General features: G+C 40.7%; 1 protein-coding gene across 1 annotated transcript; it reads left to right on the plus strand.

Moving 5' to 3' along the window:
* Positions 1–13,963: 13,963 nt before the first annotated feature.
* On the plus strand, positions 13,964–14,929 carry LOC309552048 (olfactory receptor 5P55-like; the record flags this gene model as incomplete). Its single annotated transcript, XM_082252805.1, has 1 exon — positions 13,964–14,929. One exon carries the CDS (start codon positions 13,964–13,966, stop codon positions 14,927–14,929), a length of 966 nt encoding a protein of 321 aa, XP_082108931.1.
* Positions 14,930–21,361: the final 6,432 nt, after the last annotated feature.

Here is a 21,361-nt window from a genome sequence, read left to right on the forward strand (position 1 = left end):
TATGTACATTTAACTTTTTTTGGCCTCTTTTTGCTACCTGTCCCAACTTTTTTGGAATGTGTAGCTCTCATGAAATCCAAAATGAGCCAATATTTGGCATGACATTTCAAAATGTCTCACTTTCAACATTTGATATGTTCTCTATATTATATTGTGAATAAAATATAAGTTGATGAGATTTGTAAATTAGTCCATTCCTTTTTTACTCACAATTTGTACAGTGTCCCAACTTTTTTGGAATTGGGTTTGTAGTTTGAACCCTTGAACCATGTAGATGCAACAAGGTCCAAGTTGTTTATAGACATAATAGCTGTCAGATCACAAAGCTTGTTGCCTAAATTACGAACTTTAGTGCACGTGGCATAACAAACACTGCTATCTACTGCTTTATTTTTACCACCAGACTTTAACTGAAGTGACCACCCTATCAGCCCAGTCCTTAGCAACACAATCCCTCACATTTGTTTCAAATTGCTGGGGATAGAAATACTTCTCATTAATTACATCTCTGCCCCAATTTCTCAGTTAAAATGCATGTCCAAAAAACTCCTTAATCCCATACTAAGAAGCTCAATACCCTTGTGTGAAGGATGCAGACCATCTATTTTGGACAGCTCAATGTCAGACCACCAGGTAGTATGACTAACCTACCCAAAACCTTCAGCTTTGTACCAACCTATTAACCAAACATTAAATTCTGCTATACAAAGTACGTTCTCTTGTTGTCCATTATGCACAGGAAAGACCTTTGAAAATGTTGAACATCCTGGCCCAAATTCTGAAAATCGTTTTGTACAGAATGCACCTCATTCTGAGACAAAGCATTTGTGCTGAGGTGCACAACAACATCAACATTGCACTCTTCACTAGCTTTTTTGACAATTTTCAAAATGCGCCTTTTATCTCATCTGATACTTCCACGTGATTTCCTAAAAAAATGCCTCTTACAATTGAATCACCAATAAGAAGATGTCTTCTGCTTTTAGGAGCCTTATCCACAACACTTGCCTGGTTTGCACCCTCAGATAACAGTTACTTTGACATTTCAATTTTTTTCTCAGGGTCCTTTATCTTATGCGGAGAAGGGTTGCCAATCTCACAAGCAGCTATGCCAATTTAAAGTGTGGGGCATGTACTTAGCCCCTGAGCCATGATTGGCTAAAGGCAGCCTGCCTTTGTCCAATCATGGTAGAGATGATTTGATTGGGCAAAGTATGTAGGTCAGGGTGCATGCTTTGGTCAATCACATAATGCACTGCAAGAGCAAAGAAGCACATTTGTTCGTCATTCGGCGAACAGGCGAACAGCCAATAATCGAGTAGAACTAACGTTTGACTCGAACTGGAAGCTCATCCCTACTCAGGAAATGAAATGTGTAATGTTTGCGCCTTTAACCACTTGCCGACCGCCGCACGACTATCTACGTCGGCGGTCAGCCCCTCACAGGCAAAGTGACGTAGATCTACGTTGCACGCCTATGAGGCTCTAGGGGGGAGCGTGTGCTGCCGGAGGCGCGCTCCCGCCACCGCTCGCTCCCTAAAATCTCTGCGCGTGTGACCGGCGGACCCGATGTCCGCCGGTCACTCGCGATCATCGGGTGGAGAGGGAGAAAGGCAGGCGGCTGATGTAAACAAAAGCCGCCTGACATTCTCCCTTGTGTAATGACAGAGATCATACGGTTCTGCTATGCAGGATCGTATTTTTCTGTTGTTACACAAAAAGCCACGCCCCTTTACAGTTAGAAAGGGACACACTTAACTCCTCCTTCTCAATAAAGTTAACCCCTTCCCTGCCAGTGTCATTTTTACAGTAAGAGTGCATATTTATAGCACTGATTACTGTAGTAATGTCACTGGTAACCCCAAAAGTGTCAAAAATGTCAGTTAGGGGTCTGATCTGTCCGGCCCAATGTCGCAGTACCGCAAAAAAAATCGCAGATCACCGCCATTACGCGTTAAAAAAAAAAACAACAAAAATGACAAAAATCTTTCCCTTTGTTAGTAAACGCGATAACTTTTGCGCACACCAATCAAAATATGCTTTTTGCGATTTTTTTTTACCAAACATATGTAGCATAAAACAAATTGACTGAAAATGTTAAAAAATTTAGATTTTTACATTTTTTTGGGGGGAATTTCATATTAAAAAATGTGAAAAATATTGTTATTTTTGCAAAATTGACGCTCTTTTTTTGTTTATAGCGCATGATCAAAAAATCGCACAGGTGATCAAATACCACCAAAAGAAAGCTCTGTTTGTGGGGAAAAAAGGACGTCAAATTCGTTAAGGTACAGCGTCGCACGACCGCGCAATTGTCCGTTAAAGTCACGCAGTGCCGAATCGCAAAATAGGCCCTGGTCAGGAAGGGGGTAAAATCTTCCGGGGCTTAAATGGTTAAGAAATAACTAGCTAATATGACAATTTTGTGGGGGAAAAAAAAAACCTTCATTACCCAAACTATTGTGGGCAAAAAATTGCAACTTCAAAAAACTCACTATGCCTCTTACTAAACCTTGGACTGTCCTCTTTATAGAAATGGATTGAGTGATCCAAAAATTCTGAAATAATGTTTATAAACTAAATAGTTAATATAAAGCAGTACTTTTTTTTTAAATGCACTGATGGTTTTAACTTACTGTCATAAATAGTAAATACATGATCCACTGAAATAAAATAATCTAACAATAATTTCCCCATATACCAATTATGAATCTCATGCAAATACCAATAAGCATTTAATACTCCCAGGATTCCTGTGTTATTTACTCTGCTTACCTATAAAAGCCACAACACTCTATGAACATATAAATTCAACATTTACAGGGCAAATGTTTGTAGGTGAGCTGGATTTTTTTTTACGATATTATCATTATTATTGTTGATATTATTTCATTTTATTAATTTATTACTTGTTTTTTTTTTTTAACATTACAGGGGATTAACTAAGATTTTTTTTTTATTGGATGATAAAAATATACAGTATTTCTATCTATTTTCTTTATATATTTTTGTACAGCGAAAAGGTTTTACAACAGTAAAATCCGTTGCACCTGTTTGAAGTTTTTCCCTCCACACACACTTTGAACAAAAGTATGTCTATATTTGCTGCTGAAAAACATTGGGCGGTGTTTGTGATTATTCCTGAAAAACACATGCCTACTCTTTTCTGGCATTTCTTTTTTTTTTTACCAAAAATGTGTCAAGTACAAAATCCATGAAAAAAATTTGTAGATAATATTTCCCATTAAAAGTTTAATCTGACTGATTGCTAAGGAAAACTGAACTTTGCAAACACTTCTTCTCTTTCTAGTCTTATTAATTATTTCATAGGGAGAAGTAAGAGCTACCGAATTATCACAACATAATGAAGGAAATCAAAACAACGGTCCATGGAACTGCTTGCTTGCAGCAATCGGAAGATTTATTAGAAATAGAGACACAAAATATAAAAAAATCAACTAATGTCTTGACAGGTTTCACAAGTTCCCTGAGATAGGAGATAAGATGGAAATTTGTGTCGGGTGGGTGCTATAAATAGATTAGCAGAGAGCTGGTCTATTCACAACACAGCTCTGCATGTTTCTTTCTTCCTCTGCCTATGTGGAGAGGGGGTGTGTGCCTTTCCTCCAATCAGCTCACACACAGTGTATGCCAGGACTCCACTCCCACAGCTGAAACAGGAAGAACACATTCTAATGTGAATTTTCTAAAGAATGTAGAAAGCTTAAGACAGCAGATTTGCATGTAAAACGTATGTAGGGAGATTTGTTTAATCTCTGTGTATCCTCTGAGGCTGTTCACTTCACTGGGTATAGGAAAGGGTTTACATCCACTTTAAGGCACATCTATGAGGCCATTAAATCAGCTTAAGCATGCACTTCAATAATTATTTAAAATCTTTATGTGCTATTCACACTAGCATTGCTTTTTCAAGAGTGATATGCATCCAGATCACTCTTCAGAGAGCATTTGGCTGTTGGTGACGAGGCATTGTATAACCTGTTCACCATCTGCTTTAACCACTAAAAAAAATCCTGATAACAGTTGAATTGGATTGTGGTCATCAAGCAACATGGTGGTGGTGCTAGTGGGGAAAATGTTTGCTCTGCAAAAGGCTTTGTGGTTGTGGCATATGTACTTTTCCTGCCCTTGCCTTTGCAGCATAGGGGCTCTTTCACAAAGAGCTACTCCCCTTAACAGGGGATACATGAGTGGATTCTATGCTGAACTGGAGCTTATCAGGATAGAAGTCAGTGTTTAGACATCTGTGCCAGTTCAGTCTGTGACCGCATACACCACACAGTGGATAGGGGTGAACCTGTGATGGCTCTAGATGTAAATGGAAATGTGTCCATTTACATCAGGCTATGTTTGATCTGTCATGTTTAGGTCTGGAAAAATGGAAAAGGGTGCAGTGCTTTTCCATTTTCTTCTGGAACTGAACAGACCCAGAGGTAGGTGGTTGTAAATAGAGGTCCATTTACATCCAGACTCCCGTAGATCTACATGAAGGTCTGCACAAAAATACTGACTGGTGGATCTAAGGGGAAAATTTGGGCAAAAGATTCTTAAAGGGGAGTGGTTGGGAGTCTTAAAACTGAAGCTCGGTCATGCATTTTTACTGCCACCCCCTCCCCCCCAAATACAAGTGTAACCAAGCATCTGATACTTATGATCTTTATCATTATGATGATCAGAGCACAGAAGGTGCTGCATGGCTCTTCCACAGTGTCACATGGCTGTTGGGTGCTGACTTTGTTTTGGCTGTACTCTCTTACAATCTGCAACACACAGTATAGCCATAAAGTTACAAAATTGATCATAGACACACAGTGGGGAGCTGGGAAATGTACCTTCCTTCCTTCTTCCGTAGTCAGTGTCATTGTGTGCAGTGTGTGCTGCCACCCACCATTATATTAAGCCTGCTGTGACCTCTCAGCGCTCCAGCCCACCTCACATCAGTCTCTTACTCTGTCCCTGGATCTTACTGAGGGAGCAGTATACAGGGAGCAGAGCAGAAAATAATCACTCCACCATAAAAAGCATAGGCAGTGGGTGGCCGCAGCCAAAACGATGACATGGGCAGCACATTCACTTATCAGCCTGCACCCTGAAAAAGGAAAAAAAGTCCCTCCTCCTGGGCCTCTCTGCTGTCACCACCTGGACCCCTCTGCTGCTACCTCCTTGGCCCCTCTGCTGCCACCTCCTGGACCCCTCTGCTGCCACCTTCTTGGCCCCTCTGCTGCCACCTCCTGGATCCCTCTGCTGCCACCTCTTTGCCCCCCCTGCTGCCACCTCCTTGGCCCCTCTGTTGACCTGATTGGCCAGGAAATTATAATTACCCTCTGAAAATCAAGTCGAGCAGGGTATGGTTTAGAACAGGGGTCTCAGAACGTTCTAAACAAAGGGCCAGTTTACTGTCTTTCAGACTTTAGGGGAGCCAGACTGTGGCCAGCCTTAATAGAAAAATGTCCAGGCATCAGTGGGGGTAAACAGTGCATCCCATATTTGATATTAGGGGGGATAGTGCCCCATTGTTAGTGCCAAGTTGGCATGAATTATACCCCATTTTTGGTGTCAGAGGGCAGAACAATGTCATATAAGTGTGATGAATGGTGCCCCAAGGGCCAGATAAAAGCAATTAAGGGGCCTCATCTGGCCCCCAGGCCACATTTTGGAGACCCCTGGTTTAGAAAAACCTTTTTATTTATTAAGGTAGAAATAATCATAAAGTTTTGTTCACTCTCCTGCGCTGTACTATAAGCCTCAACGTGGTGTCAAACTCCTATCTTGACATCTTACTACATGTGGATAATGTGCTCCTCACTGCCCTCAAAAGACTGGGGGCATCCAATATGGCTGTAAATATAGGAAACAAAGAAAGCACATAGGCCTAGCGCATTATCCTCAAAACATGTTTAATTAAATGGTATAAACGGAGATCAATGTACTCACAAACCAATGTTTGCATCATAGCTTAGACATAACATCTGCTTAAGTCCATATACGTAATATCGCAATGCTCACAGACACATCGGCTAATGCATTTCAAGGTTATCCTCTTCTTCAGAGCCTTGTCTGGATGACTACTGGTATATCTGAAGGACTCTTGTGGTCCAATTCCATGCCTCTCAGCCTGGTACTGTCACTTTGCAGATCCTCCTCTCATGTCTGAGTGTAAGAGAATGCACGCTCACACACTTATAAGGAAGCATGACTGTCTCATGTGTTTCAGATCTAGGACCAGTTTTACTGCCTTATTAGCGGCCTTATCTGCCACCAATATAACTATTTCAGTGAGAAAACCAGGATTCATCCATGAAGAGAACACCTCTCCAAAGTGCCAGACGCCATCGAATGTGAGCATTTGCCCACTCAAGTCGGTTACAACAATGAACTAAAGTCAGGCCGAGACCCCTATGAGGGTAATGAGCATGCAGATGACCTTCCCTGAGATGGTTTCTGACAGTTTGTGCAGAAATTCTTTGGTGATGCAAACCGATTGTTGCAGCAGCTGTCCGGGTGGCTGGTCCCAGACTATCTTGGAGGTGAAGAAGCTGGATGTGGAGGTCCTGGGCTGGTGTGGTTACACATGGTCTGCAGTTGAGAGGCCAGTTGGATGTACTGCCAAATTCTCTGAAACATCTTTGAAAATGGCTTATGGTAGAGAAATGAACATTCAATTCACAGGCAACAGCTCTGATGGACATTCCTGCAGTCAGCATGCCAATTGCACGCTCCCTCAATCCAAACATGCGACATCTGTGGCATTGTGCTGTGTGATAAAACTGCACATTTTAGAGTGGCCCTTTATTGTGTCCAGCCTAAGGCACTCCTGTGCAATAATCATGCTGTCTAATCAGCATCTTGATATGCCACACCTGTGAGGTGGATGGATTATCTCGGCAAAGGAGAAGTGCTCACTAACACAGATTTAGACAGATTTGTGAACAATATTTGAGAGAAATCGGCTCATGAAAAATGAAGGCAAACACAAAAGTGTTGCGTTTATAATTTTGTTCAGTGTATAAGCTGCTTTTAAAGGAATGCAAAGTGGTTTACTTCTATATGTGAGTGAAATTGCCTCTACCTGCCTGACCCCACCACTGATTGGACATTTAAGGCAGGTGTCAGGATGGAGAGCGACACCTACCTTAAAGGTCCAATCAGTGGTGGGGTCAGGTGGTTGTTTGTATAAAGAATGCTTGTTTGCAGATTTCCCAGGATAGTCTGAGCCCAGGAACTCCCAGGTCTCTGCACTTCCAGGTTCAGTACTGTCAAACACTGGTGTAAAAACTAATTGAACACAGTCTCTGCTCTGTCAGGTTCAACACAGTACTGAGGTGACATTAGGGATCTTATAGTTAGTTCATAAGAGGGTGTGGACTGTGACTTTATTTATTTATTAAGTTTTTATTTAATTTTCATGAAAAAACAATAAACTTACACTCACACATAAAGAAAAAAAACAATAAGAAAAAGAAAATACAATTCTATTAAGTTCAGTACAGACGGCCTTTCAATAATATTTCAATAAATTCCATGTATCGTTAACACTGTACCAACCTAAATTTCTAAACAGCCAGAATAAATAAGGAAAGAGGAAGAAAAAAAAAAGGGGGGGGGATTATTATTTTTCACATATTTATGTAAAGTGCTGGCCATAGATGGTGGATCCAAGGCAACCCATACTTTCAAACGCAAATAAAATTCATTAGTTCCTGAAGGCCAGTCGATCAACAGAAAATGGATTATGCTCAAAAGTGCTTAATTAAAATTTTACCAACGTCTGTACCATTAATCCATCATTCCTATGTAATCACAATTAGGGATGATCGAACTTTTCAAAAGTTTGGTTCGACCAAAACACCAGAACTTTCAAAAAGTTCGGCCCGGATTTCAGAACCCCATTGAAATCAATGGGACCCGAACTTCGGTAATCAAAAAACCCCATTTTGAAGCCCTAAAACCCAATAAATGCCCCCAAAAAGTGCCTAGGGTTCAGGGTCATGCCCCAGAGACTATTAATCACACAAAAAAAGTTCTTAAAAATTGTCATTTTGGATAGAGAGCCAATTATTGAAAAAATTATAAAAAAAAACCCTGGGGTTTCCGGGGGGTTTCTGGGGGGGGGGGGGGTCTAAAAAGTGTACCTGTGAAGTTTCAGCTCTGTAGCATGTCCAGAACCAGAAAAAAAAAGATTGTTTCTATTAGGTCACTTATAGAACAGGGATATGGCTCTGCTCTTTTCACACCTTGCCGGTTTTGTAGCAAGCGTTTTTTTGGGCATTTTTGGGGGGTTATTGGAGGCAGGCATAACATCAGAACTTCTGTGTAGGGGTATATATACACACACACTTATATGTATATATACACATACACATATATAGGTGTGAAAATAGCAGAACACTATGCTTGCACTAATGAAATAATTAACAGGCATATGGCTCCGCTCCTTTCACACCTATATGTGTGTATGTGTATAATACATATAAGTGTGTGTGTATATATACCCCTATACACAAGTTCAGATGTTTTGCCTGACTCCAAAGACCCACAAAAAATGCCAAAAAAAAACAGCCTGCGCCAAATAAAAACGGCCAGGTGTGTTATTGCAGGCTTTTTTTTTTTTGGGCATTTTTTGGGGTCTTTGGAGTCAGGCAAAACATCTGAACTTGTGTATAGGGGTATATATACTTATATGTATTATACACATACACACATATAGGTGTGAAAGGAGCGGAGCCATATGCCTGTTAATTATTTCATTAGCGCAAGCATAGTGTTCTGCTATTTTCACACCTATATATGTGTAGGTGTATATAGACATACATGTGTGTGTATATATACCCCTATACACAAGTTCAGATGTCATGCCTGACTCCAAAGACCACAAAAAAAATGCCCCAAAAAAAACCTGCAATAACACACCTGGGTTTTTTTTTTTTTTGGCGCAGGCGTTTTTTTGGGCATTTTTTTGTGGTCTTTGGAGTCAGCCATGACATCTGAACTTGTGACGCAGATTTCCCACATTTCCTCCAACATAACAATGACTTAGAGGGAAACATTTTTTGCAATTTAACTGGCGTATAGTACCATCTAGCTAGTAATTTATAATTAGTTTCTGTCATTGTTGATGAAATTGAAGTGGGACAAGCTAATAACAAGATTTTATCTTTCTGTATGTCCGTCAATGGATGTTGTAAGTCCAAAAAAAGTCCAATTGCCATTTATCAAGATAATCTGGATATGACAGTGACTGAATTCCTGTTAAAGCTTTATATAATTTAGATATTCCGTGGAAGGGGGATAATTTATTTTGTAATATTACCTCAAATGGATTTAAATCTTCCAGACCTCTTAAGGGTCGTAGGGCTCGTATTAACCCAGCAAGCTGATTATATCTCCATTCATCTAAATACTTGATTGGTTGTTTTTTTAAAATCTCCATGAGAGTTTTAAGGGAACCTGCCTTAAGTACCTGGTGAAGCAGCAAAGGTCCCTCCAAGGACCATCAGCCAAATCCCTGATCAATCATACCTGGAGGAAAAAAATTATGTTTAAGTAGAGGCATCAATGGGGAGTTATATTGCCAATTAAACCTTTTATGTAACATATCCCATATAGCTAATGTAGAAGTAGTTAATGGTGAAGCACAGGGTGAAATACCTCTAGAAGCTCTCAGAAACAAAGGGATAATTGCTAAATCAACCTTTCCCATCTGTGACTCCACTTGTACCCATAATTTTGTATTTTCTGCATATTTCCAATCTTTAATCCGATTCAGGACTATAGCATGATAATACGTTTTTATGTCAGGGTAGGCAAGGCCTCCATTATGAGGAGATCGAGACAAAACCAATTTAGAAATTCTTGCATGTTTCCTTCCCCAAACATATCGAGAAATTAATGTTTCTATCTTTGGAAAAAAATTGGAACTCCTAATGGTATCATTTGAAATTTAAAAAAAATAGTGGCAGAACATTAATTTTTATATTAATTCTTCCTACCCAAGAGTGGGCAAGCGATGACCATTTATTAAGGTTGGCTTTAATTTCATTTAATAGAGGAATAGAGTTGGATTGGAACAGAGATGATAGAGGGGGTGCTAAATAAATTCCCAAATATTTAAGTTTACTTAAGTGACTGCCATGTAGATGGGAATAGAGGTTTCAAAATATTTACTTCTTTTATTGGAATGTTAATATTTAATATTTCTGATTTTGTTAAATTTATTTTAAAATGAGAAAGGATTTGAAAAATTCAAAAGGATTCTAAAAGATTTGGGAGCGATATACGTGGAATGAAAAATAGGATATCATCTGCATTTGCAGCATATTTATGAACTACCGTACCCATCATTACTCCTTTAATATTACAGTCATTCCTAACCATGGACAGAAAGGGTTCCAAAGTAATTGCAAATAGTAAAGGGCATAACGGGCAACCTTGCCTTGTCCCATTGAACAAGGGAAAAGAATCACTCAATAGGCCATTAATTCTCACCCTAGCCGTAGGGCACGAATACAGGGCCGAGATCTGGTCATACATTTTATGCCTTACTTCGGAGTTACAATGTCACCATCAGATAGTCCCAGTCCACCCTATGAATGCTTTTTCAGCATCTGTTGACAGAAATAGGATGGGCTGGGACATCCTGCGAACATAATGCATAATGGATATAGCTCGCAAGGAATTGTCTCTAGCTTCTCTTCCGGGAACAAATCCTGTTTGATCCAATGAGACCCATTTAGGAAGTAGATCCATCAGTCTGGTAGGAGGGATGGGCTCCCTCCAGTCACCTGTCATCCATCTATCTCATCAGAATGCATGTGCTCCCATTGTGGAGACTCTTTAAAGGTAGAGTTAGGGACTGCAGATATCAGGGTGCCTTGCCGTGGCCTGCAGCTTACGTATGTATTTTCAAATGTGTGCAACTAAACCCCTTCTTTTAACGCATACTGTTAGACAGGTTAATTTGGTTGGTCGCTGGCTGGTTGGTAAGTAGTGACTGGAAATCCCCCTTTTAGCTTTTTTGACCATCAGTCTGGTAGCCAAGACCTTTGTATACAATTTAACGTCAACATTTAATAAATAAATTGGACGATAACTTCCACAACATGTAGGGTCTTTATCTGGCTTAGGGATAACTGTAATATTAGCACCCAAAGTCTCTGGTCGAAGACCTCTAGGGCCTCCAATTGAGTTGGCATAATTGGTCAAATTAGGGAGCAAGATTTCACTGAATGTCTTATAATGTACTACAGTAAATCCATCTGGCCCTGGTGCCTTGCCCAAAGGGATGGATGCCAGTGCACATTTAAATTCATCAGTGGTGAAATATGCCTCTAACTTCTCCAATTCTGCCCCAGGCAATCTTGGGAGATTAGCTTGTTTGAGGAAATCCTGAATTTTTTTAAGTTTATTTTTGGAATTGTTGCATAATGAATTATCTTTAATGTTATTAAGAGCTGCATAAAATTATTTAAAGACATTAGCTATATGGGGTGAAGAGTGAACCAATTCTCCCGAGGGAAGTTAAGTTTTTGTGATAAAAGCTGCTGATTTTTTTTTTTTTTTTTTAATGATCTTGCCAGTTGTTTTCCCGGTTTGTTACCCCACTCATACATATTTTTGTGTTATCAAATAGGACTTCCTTTTTACTTCCAAATCTAAAATCCCTTAAGTTCCTCCCTTTTCTCCGTTAAGGCCTCTAAATGTGACCTATACATGGATATTTTATGCGCTTTTTCCAATTCTGCCACTTGTTGCAATGTATCTTTAAGTAATTGTTCCTGTTCTCTCTTCCTCCGCACCCCAAGTTCTATCAGTCTGCCCCTCATAGTGGCTTTATGGGCCTCCCATAGTAAAGATGGTGGAATATCTGCAGAACTGTTATCTAGAAAATATTCCCGCATCCTTTCAGATAATATATTAACATCTATTGGATTCGCAAGAAGATATTCATTAAGTTTCCAATTGTTGGATCACGGAGAGAGAGTGGGCAGGACCAGACTCACAGACATCGGTGCATGGTCAGAGATGGAGGCAATACCTATAGAGGCCGAATGGAGACATGAGAGGCTAAAATGATCAATACATATATGATCCAAATGGGAGTAAACGTCATGTACTTTAGAATAATAGGAATAATCCCTACTTTTAGGATGAAGTAAACGCCATGTATCCATCATCTGTAATTCATTTAATTTCTTCTTTATCATTGAAGTAGGTTTAAAAGAAATATGGGATCGAGACTGAGAAGTATCCATCAAAGGGTCTAATGTCATATAAATATCTACTGCCAGTATAATAATGCCCTCTGCAAACTCAGATATTTTCAGTAACATTTGTGATAAAAAAGCAGGTTGATTACAGTTTGGTCCATAGACGTTAATCAAGATACGCTGTACGTTATCAACATATCCTTTCAAAAACAAAAAACGACCACAATCATCTGCTAACATTTTGGTAAGACAAAATGATATATGTCTGTTAAACCCAATAGCCACCCCTTTGGCTCTATTAGTATCTGATAAGCTATAAAACCATTGGGGATATTGAAGTGAAAAAAGTTTTACTGTAGTTGCATGGGTAAAATGGGTTTCTTGTAAAAACACAATAGAACTTGCTGTTTTTTTTAATTCTCTCTGTATTTTATGCAGTTTAGCTGCTAGATTTAGGCCTCTAATATTATAAGAGGTTATTACTAAGGTGACTTTGACTTTATAAGGTTAATTTACTAAAGGCAAATACCGTATATACTCGAGTATAAGTCAACCCGAATATAAGCCGAGGCCCCTAATTTTACCACAAAAAAGTGGGAAAACTTATTGACTCGAGTATAAGCCTAGGGTGGGAAATGCAGCAGCTACTGGACCCAACTGGACCACCACGAGACACAAAACAGGGGCTGTGGGCATGGTACAGGAGATGGCGCAGGTGATGGTACAGGCATGGCACAGATGATGGTATAGGCATGGCACAGATGATGGTATAGGCATGTCACAGGTCATGGTACAGGCATGTCACAGGTCAAGGTACAGGCATGGCACAGGTCATGGTACACGAGATGGCGCAGGTGATGGTACAGGCATGGCACAGATGATGGAATAGGCATGGCACAGGTCATGGTACAGGCATGTCACAGGTCAAGGTACAGGCATGGCACAGGTCATGGTACAGGAGATGGTATAGGCATGGCACAGGTGATGGTATAGGCATGGCACAGGTGATGGTATAGGCATGGCACAGTATGTACAGGCATGGCACAGTAGGTACAGGCATGGCACAGTAGGTACAGGCATGGCACTGTAGGTATAGGCATGGCACAGTATGTACAGGCATGGCACAGTAGGTACAGGCATGGCACAGGAGATGCAGTGCTGCGGGCATGGTACAGGAGAATGTCCTGTACCATGCCTGCAGCACTGCATGAGGAAATGCAGGGGCTGCGGAGGAGTCTCACTTACTTGTCGGTGAGGTGCCTTCAATTTAAAAATCGCGCCACCCGGTGCCAATACATCACCGTAAATGCGCCGGCAATGCTCGGGAAAGCCCGTACACGTTTGGCTATTCCCGGGCATGCGGCACATGGGCTCATGCACAGTAACACATCGGCGCCGGGCTGCGGCATTTTTAAAAAGACAGTGAATTGAGTATAAGCCGAGGGGGGCATTTTCAGCATGAAAAAACATGCTGAAAAACTCGGCTTATACTCAAGTATATATGGTAGGCTGTTAGCCTTGCTAGGGAACTTTAGAACTAGGAAACACTAGTGCGCATGGAGTCTTAATCTCCTCCTTACAGTAGTTATCAGAGGCCTTCCTGCCCTATCCTGCCTTCCATGGGTCTATCTCCCATCACTTCTTATTTCTTTTTATCTACTTTGATACCATTGTCTGTCCTTTCAACGTGCTTTAAAAAAAGACTTTAAAAAAATCTTATTCTCTTTTCTTAGGTTATGGATGAGAAAAACAAGACCATATTTGCTATCCACCTCTTAGGGCTTCAGACTCCACAAAGTATAAAGTTTTTTGTATTTTTTTTATTTCTTCTGTTTTATTGTGTGTCATTATTTGGGAATTTCCTGATCATCACACTGGTGTCCTACAGCAAATCCCTCCATTCTCCCATGTACTTCTTCCTCTCCCAGCTCGCTGTATCGGATATCTTATTAACAACTGATATTCTTCCTAACATGCTCCATGCTGTTTTGGAAAATACCACCATCTTTTCCATTTCTAATTGTATCACCCAGTTGTATTTCTTTGGCGTCTCAATAACTTTTGAGTGTCTTCTTCTGACAGTGATGTCTTATGACAGATATTTGGCCATCTGTAAGCCATTGCATTACACTTTGTTAATGAACCACCAATTTTGTTGGATGACAATTATCACAAGTTGGAGTTTAAGTATTTTAGCAGTTTTGACTTATACTTTAGACATGTCAAAATTACAATTTTGTGGTCCCAATATTATCGATCATTATTTCTGTGATCTTGACCCAATCCTTCAGCTCTCCTGCTCCAGCACCAGCCTTGTTCAACTATTAGTAACGTTATCAACCATATTTTGTGCTGTCATCCCATTTTTTGGCATCATTATCTCATATGTATATATTATAGTCACCATTTTTGAAATTCCATCTATTACTGGGAGGCAGAAAGTTTTCTCAACTTGCAGCTCCCACCTGACTGTTGTCTCCATTTTTTATGGTACCTTACTTTTTGTGTATTTGATACCTAGTAGAGGACAATCATGGAACATCACTAAGTTTGTGTCATTGCTGTACACCGTGGTCACCCCTCTGATGAATCCAATCATATACAGCCTGAGGAATAAAGACCTGAAAAATGTTGTTGGAAAAATTATCAACAATGTGTTGACTTTATATTTCTGTAGTCATCAAAATATGCAAATGTTTTAAAGGCTTGTATAAATATGATCTTATAATTAAAAAATATGTAAAATTTGTACAGTTATGAATTTAAAGATAGTTAAACAATGGTGAATGCGTGTATGTTTTCTAATCAAATGTAAAATTCTTTGTAAGGCCCCTTTCACACGGGCTTTCTGACCTGATCGGATGCTTCTTGTAGCCCTATGGAGCGGCGGATGTCAGTGGAGACACCCTCTGCTATCTGATTCGATCCTGTCCATGAAATCCGAAATCCAGATGGATGGAAACTCTATTTTCCATCTGTCTGGAGAGATCTATCTATAGATAGATAGATAGATAGATAGATAGATAGATAGATAGATAGATAGATAGATAGAATACATATACTGTATACACTACAGTATATAACAAAAAGTTATTTTTGTATATATATATATATATATATATATATATATATATATATATATATATGTGTGTATATATATATATATATATATATATATATGTGTGTATATATATATATATATATATATATATATATATGTATATATATATATATATATATATATATATATATAATGGCCTCCCAGTCTTAGTCCGTAGGGTTCAATATTGAGTTGGCACACCCTTTGCAGCTTTGCAGCTATAACAGCTTCAACTCTTCTGGGAAGGCTGTCCACAAGATTTAGGAGTGTGCCTATGGAATGTTTGACCATTCTTCTGAAAGCGCATTTGTGAGGTTAGGCACTGATGGTGGACGAGAAGCCCTGGTTTGCATTCTCTGCTCTAATTACTTATCTAACCGCACCTTTAGCGTTACTGACAATTCTACTTTTTCCTCTCCTCTTCCTTTCTGTGTTGGTGTCCCCCAAAGTTCTGTTCTTGGACCTCTCCTATTTTCAAACTACACCTCCTCTCTGGGTCAGCTGACAGCCTCCCACAGTTTCCAATACCATCTCTATGCTGAGGATACCCAAATCTATTTATCTACCCATCAGCTCACTCCCTCATATATACAAAACATAGCTTTGAAGTCTTCAGTATTTCTTCTAATTAAATAATTGTATGCTAATGGTAGGTTTTTACAAAAACAAAGAATATGAGGGCAACACCTTTTTTTTTTTTTTATATAGTTTTATTTAGAAAGTGGAAGGGTTACAGCCTTTGTTGGATTTTTATTCCTGCTGTAGAAATTGTCCCCAGCACAGAAAATGGGGGAAAATCAAATATTTTTGATTTGACATAAGAACAGAAGATGAGTGGCAATCTTTTGACGGGTAAACCTGTTCTGATGACGACTGTCTAATAGGAAATTTAAGTTACCTTCACTGCACTTCGCTAGTGGGATATAATAAAAACTCCAGACAGGAGTTTATATTATATCCCACTCTACTCAAAACTAAACTAAAACAATTAACTAATACCCTTAAGGCCCGTACACACGTACCGATCGTCGGCATACAAACGTCGGTGGACGAAGGATCTGCCGATTGTACGCGTGTTAGTATGGTGCCTCCGACAGATGTCTGCGCACAATCCGCGGACAAAAGTCTTTCTTGCAAACATGAAAATATTTGTATGCCGACACCAGAACGGACGATTGTTCGCCTGTCAGTACACAATTCTGCCGACACACAGCTACAAATCCCAACACGCATGATCAAACCAAATGAGTTCCCGGAAGAATTTTCTCTAGTAAACTCAACATTTTATTCAGAAAGAACTTTCGGCTCGCGGAAGTCCAAGAAATAGGTGAAATGCGGAGCACATGCTCATCTTGATAAATGTGAGAAGAAGGAAGATGCTGCTCATAATGCCATACTTTTCTAATAAAAAGGCATGTGTTCTGTTATGATGAAGATAATGTTTGTCTATTCTATCTGTTCTATCAAATTTTAGAATTAAATAATTTGAACTCTTCACCATTATTTTTGTATTTTCACACCAAAGATCTAACTATTGATATGACCCTTTATTCTTGTATGAATTAATGTCTAAAACATATTTTTCAGGTTATGCACAATATTAAACATGTTAACAAATTCAGATAGGCCATTTTTTATTTTCAATTTTCTTTATTTTTTGGATCTCAGCAAAAAAAAAAACAAAGCAAACATCAATACTTTCCGTATAACTAAACATAAAAAAGGTCCATTTGGACAAAATTAAACTAGAAACTGGCAAACAGGGGTAAAATAAATAATAGGGGGTTACAAAAATTAAAGTTGCTGGTAACTGAAATCAGGTTGCCATGAGGGCAGGTTTGGATCCTGCTGGCCATATTGCCACTGGCCATGTGGCATTTGGCGAGGTGGTGGGTGTTGTGGAGGTGGAGGTGGAGGTGGAGGTGGAGGGCACGGGTGCTCCTGGCATGCATGGCTGTGCTCATTAAGTATGCCGTTTTCAGCCTTTTGCAGCACATCAAGAATAATTTTTCTGGCATACTGACACTGCCTGAGGTCCACCTTATCTAAAATTTTTGCCGTCATGTTGCCGAAGGACTCATTGGCCTCCGGTTTCCGACGTAGGGCTATGGTGGCCTCCTGGATAAACTCGTCGGTGATGTCATCCACGTGCTTCCTCTTTTGCCTCCGTTTGGCAGGAGGAGGTGGTGGTGGAAAGAGTTCCGCAGGCTCCTCAGGCTCCTCAGGCTCCGCAGGCTCCCCAGGCTCCTGGCTGCAACCTGGCTCCTCCTCAGTGACACTTCCCTGTTGATGAAATGAACAATTGATTAGAATGTTATAGTGTATATAAAAATGCATGTTTGTTATATTATTGTGAACAAATAGCAGACTTTACATACAGTGGCATATCTAGGGTCTCCAGTGCCCTTGTTGAGGAGCTGTATTTGGCAACAACCCCCCCCCCCCCAAGATCAATGTAAAACTGTAACCCACCCCCCCAAAAAAAAATTAAAGGGCATTAAAAGTTTCTAATTTGCCCCTTGTTTGCCCAGTGTAGAGCTCTCTAGTGGGCAATCATTGTCTCAGGTGTGAAAAAGAAAGAGAGGGTTGAGAGCTAGAGAGAGGGAGAGAAAGAGGGGGTGTGAGAGAGAGAGGAGGGGGTTGCAGAGAGAGAGGGGCCTGAACTTGCAGAGGACTTGATGTAGGGCATTGAGGGTGAAGCAGTGCAGGGAAACAGGAATAAGGAAGCCACCTGCCTTGCTGACCCAGAGTGAGAGACCAGAGACATGGAAGCAAGGATGGATGTATCATTTGCAGGAGCTGTTAGTTTTGTATTAAAAAAGGTTGAGCCAGAGGAATGCTGAGGCTACAGCAGTGTTTGTTAGGACCAGAGGTGTGCTGGGGATGCAGCAGTGTTTGTAAGACCAGAGGTGTGCTGGGGATGCAGTGAGAGGCAGTCTCAGTCTCCTGGTCTTTTGGCTCAGCTGCTCTCAATGTTTTACACCTGCATGAAGCAGCTCTCAATGTTTTACACCTGCATGAATCCGCCTGCAAACTGGGGGTTCTGGGGTGTGCAGGCTGAGTGGATTGTTAAAATAAACAATAAAACAATGCCAATGTTTTTGTGACCCACCCCCCTTGGCCTGCGCCCCTGGCGGTTGCCTGTCATGCCAACCCCTTGCTATGCCCGTTTACCTAAAGGGTCAATTATGGTTTAGCTTATAATTTTGTTACATGATTACATTTTAGCAGACAATATATTGTGAAATGCCATACCTGAGTAAAACTCTCCTCCAGGAAATCCTCATCCTGGCTTGGATCTACAGACACTGAGCCCTCTGCCGAAGTAGAAGGCAGTGTAGAAATTGACGGCCTGGATTCCATGGTGTCTGCCAGGAACCGCATGTTATCAAAGTACCACAGCCGTGGTACATATACATTCCGTGCCCCTGCTCCAGACTGGGTGGAATCTTCTATTTTTTTTAACTCCCGCCTGTAGGCAGTGCGAATACTGTTTATTTTTTTGCGGATATAATTAAAATTTGCCCCAGGACAGACGGGCTTGTAGAAGGCCACCAAATGTTCCATGGCCTGTTTTCTGAGTTTTCTATTTTTATAATCTGCGGACTTGACTTGCCACAAACAGGGCAGTTGCCTGAACTCATCAATAAAACTTATTAAAAAGTTGTGGGTGGTGAAATTGTCCACCATATTGCAGGACAGTATATGCCTGCAAGACACAAAACAACACAAAACATATTAAAATAGCATGTATTTTGGCACATAATAAAGATATTCCTAATAAAAGCTGTATAGGGCCCAAAACACACACTTTCTATTAAAAGAGTCGTACCTTTGTTTGTGGGGAAAAGTCGTGATTCGCCGCTCGATCGTGCTCCAACTCTCGATATGTCCGCTAGCGAATCGTCGGCCGAACGATCTGGCGTCCTTTAAATACAGCGCAGGCGTCAACTCCTCCTCCAGTGGCGGGCTTGTGCAGGGGTGTGTACGTGCCGAAGATCAGGCCTACATGCGACACTCACACCTGAGGCAGTGGAATAATCATTGTTTAATTAGGAACCATGTCTCAACAATCTGGGAGCTCAATTAGTGGGGGCCGAAGTGATTGGGCCACCCGAAAATCAAGGGCTACACCCATGTCAAAGCCAGAAATGGTGGAGATGGTCTCCATTTTAGAAAAAATGGATTACGATGGAAAGTTGGCAAATTACGATCGGCCCAATGCCAGGAAAGATGGCATCATGGACAAGGTGGTGGCCTGTTTGGTCAAAAAATTTGGTGTCGAGCGATCGAAAGATCAGATTCGGAAACGGTGGTCTGACCTCAAACACCGTGAGCAGGATCAGCTTTCCCAAATCCATCGGATTTTGAAAAAAAGTAAGTTTTATTTTTTCTTTATTTTTTTAATCATGCAATATGTTTTTTATAATTTGGTGTATGTTGTATTAACATGTCTAGATTATAATGTCTATGTAAAAAGTTAGATTACTCATTTTAGTTGTCATGTCGTGATTTGATCGATCTATTGTTGATGTTTTAGTATATGACATTAAAAGTCAGGAAGCCATAGTTAAAAATATATGTATTGTGTTGCAACGAACGTTCTTTCCTGCACGAATCTTCTCAGCAAACATTCCTATTAATCACAGATTATTATTCAAACCTTTAAATAGGAGAAAAACGTAAACTCCGTGCCAAACTATGGGAAAGGAGGAGGAGAGGTCTGGCAGCTCCATCGGCAGTTGCCGAACAAGATGAGGACATGGGCACAGAAGGTGGCACAGATTCCACTAAAGGTAATTGGTTCCTATGCACTGTCAAACATTAATGTACCATATTTTTCGTAGATAACCATGTACATGTCTTCATATTTGTTACTAAAAGAGCTATCAAGCAGGGCACCATGTCCTAACAAATGTACCTCTTGTGACTTTTATGATATGGCCAATGTTTTGTATTATGTAGATGAAGACATTATTCCGGAAATAATCCTGGTGGAGCCAACAAGTGATGAGACACCAGAGCAACAAGAAGGTTGGTAGTCACAGATTTTTGTGTAGTGGGATCATAGAAATATGTGTATTTGCAATGATTGTTTAACCTTATATTCTTGTATTCCCTTACAAATTTACATTGCAGATGTTGCATCATGCCAGGATGTGGCATCCCCAGCCAGGTCAGAAGCCCGATCTCCTGGCAACTTGCCAAGCAGCATGGAAGCCAGTTCCGAAACTGTGGAGGAACCAGGACCAAGTGTCCAAGAGCCAATTGTGTGCCCACGTAGGTTTTTGCAGAATGATTTTTATCAGTGTTATTTTTAGCCTCCAATTTACAACACTAGTTCCCTATGGGAGCCTCTTTATTTGAATGGAAGTCGCACCGTAAGTCGGATCAGGATGCTCTGACTTGCGGGGCCACTTGCGTTGTGAAGATTTTTGAGGGGGAACTACACCAAAAAATTGAACAACCCACCGTGGGTGTCCCCCCAAGTTCACAACCAGGCCTTTTGTGTGTGGTATTGAGTTTGAGGGTATGCCCACAACAAAAAGACAGCGTGGGTTACCCCCAAAACCCCTACCAGACCCTTATACAAGCATGCAGCTTGTCAGGCCAGGAAAGAGAACGAGCAAGCGGACCAAACACCCCCTGGACCACAGCAGGACACATGCCCTCAACATGGGGGGGTTTTGTTGCTTTGGGCCAGGGGGCCTCTGCACCGCACACCCAAAAGCACCTTACTCCCATGTAGAGGAGGACAAGAGCCTCATCCCCACAACCCTGTCTGGTGGTTTTGGGGGGTCATGCGGCCAGGGGGTTCCTAGGACTTTGGAAGCAACCTTTAACAAAGGGTGGCCCCCAGATCCCAGACCCCAATCACTATGTGAATGGGTATGGGGTACATAGTACCCCTACACATTAACCACATAAATGGAAGTGTATGTGAATAACGACAGGAGACGTTTATGAAATGTTCTTAAAGATCTTCATCCGGTCTTCTCCACTCTGCTCTTTGGATCTTCTCCTCTCCAGTCTT

This window comes from Pelophylax lessonae, assembly GCF_965119305.1.
Source record: "Pelophylax lessonae genome assembly, chromosome: 4".
Taxonomy (NCBI): Eukaryota; Metazoa; Chordata; class Amphibia; order Anura; family Ranidae; genus Pelophylax; species Pelophylax lessonae.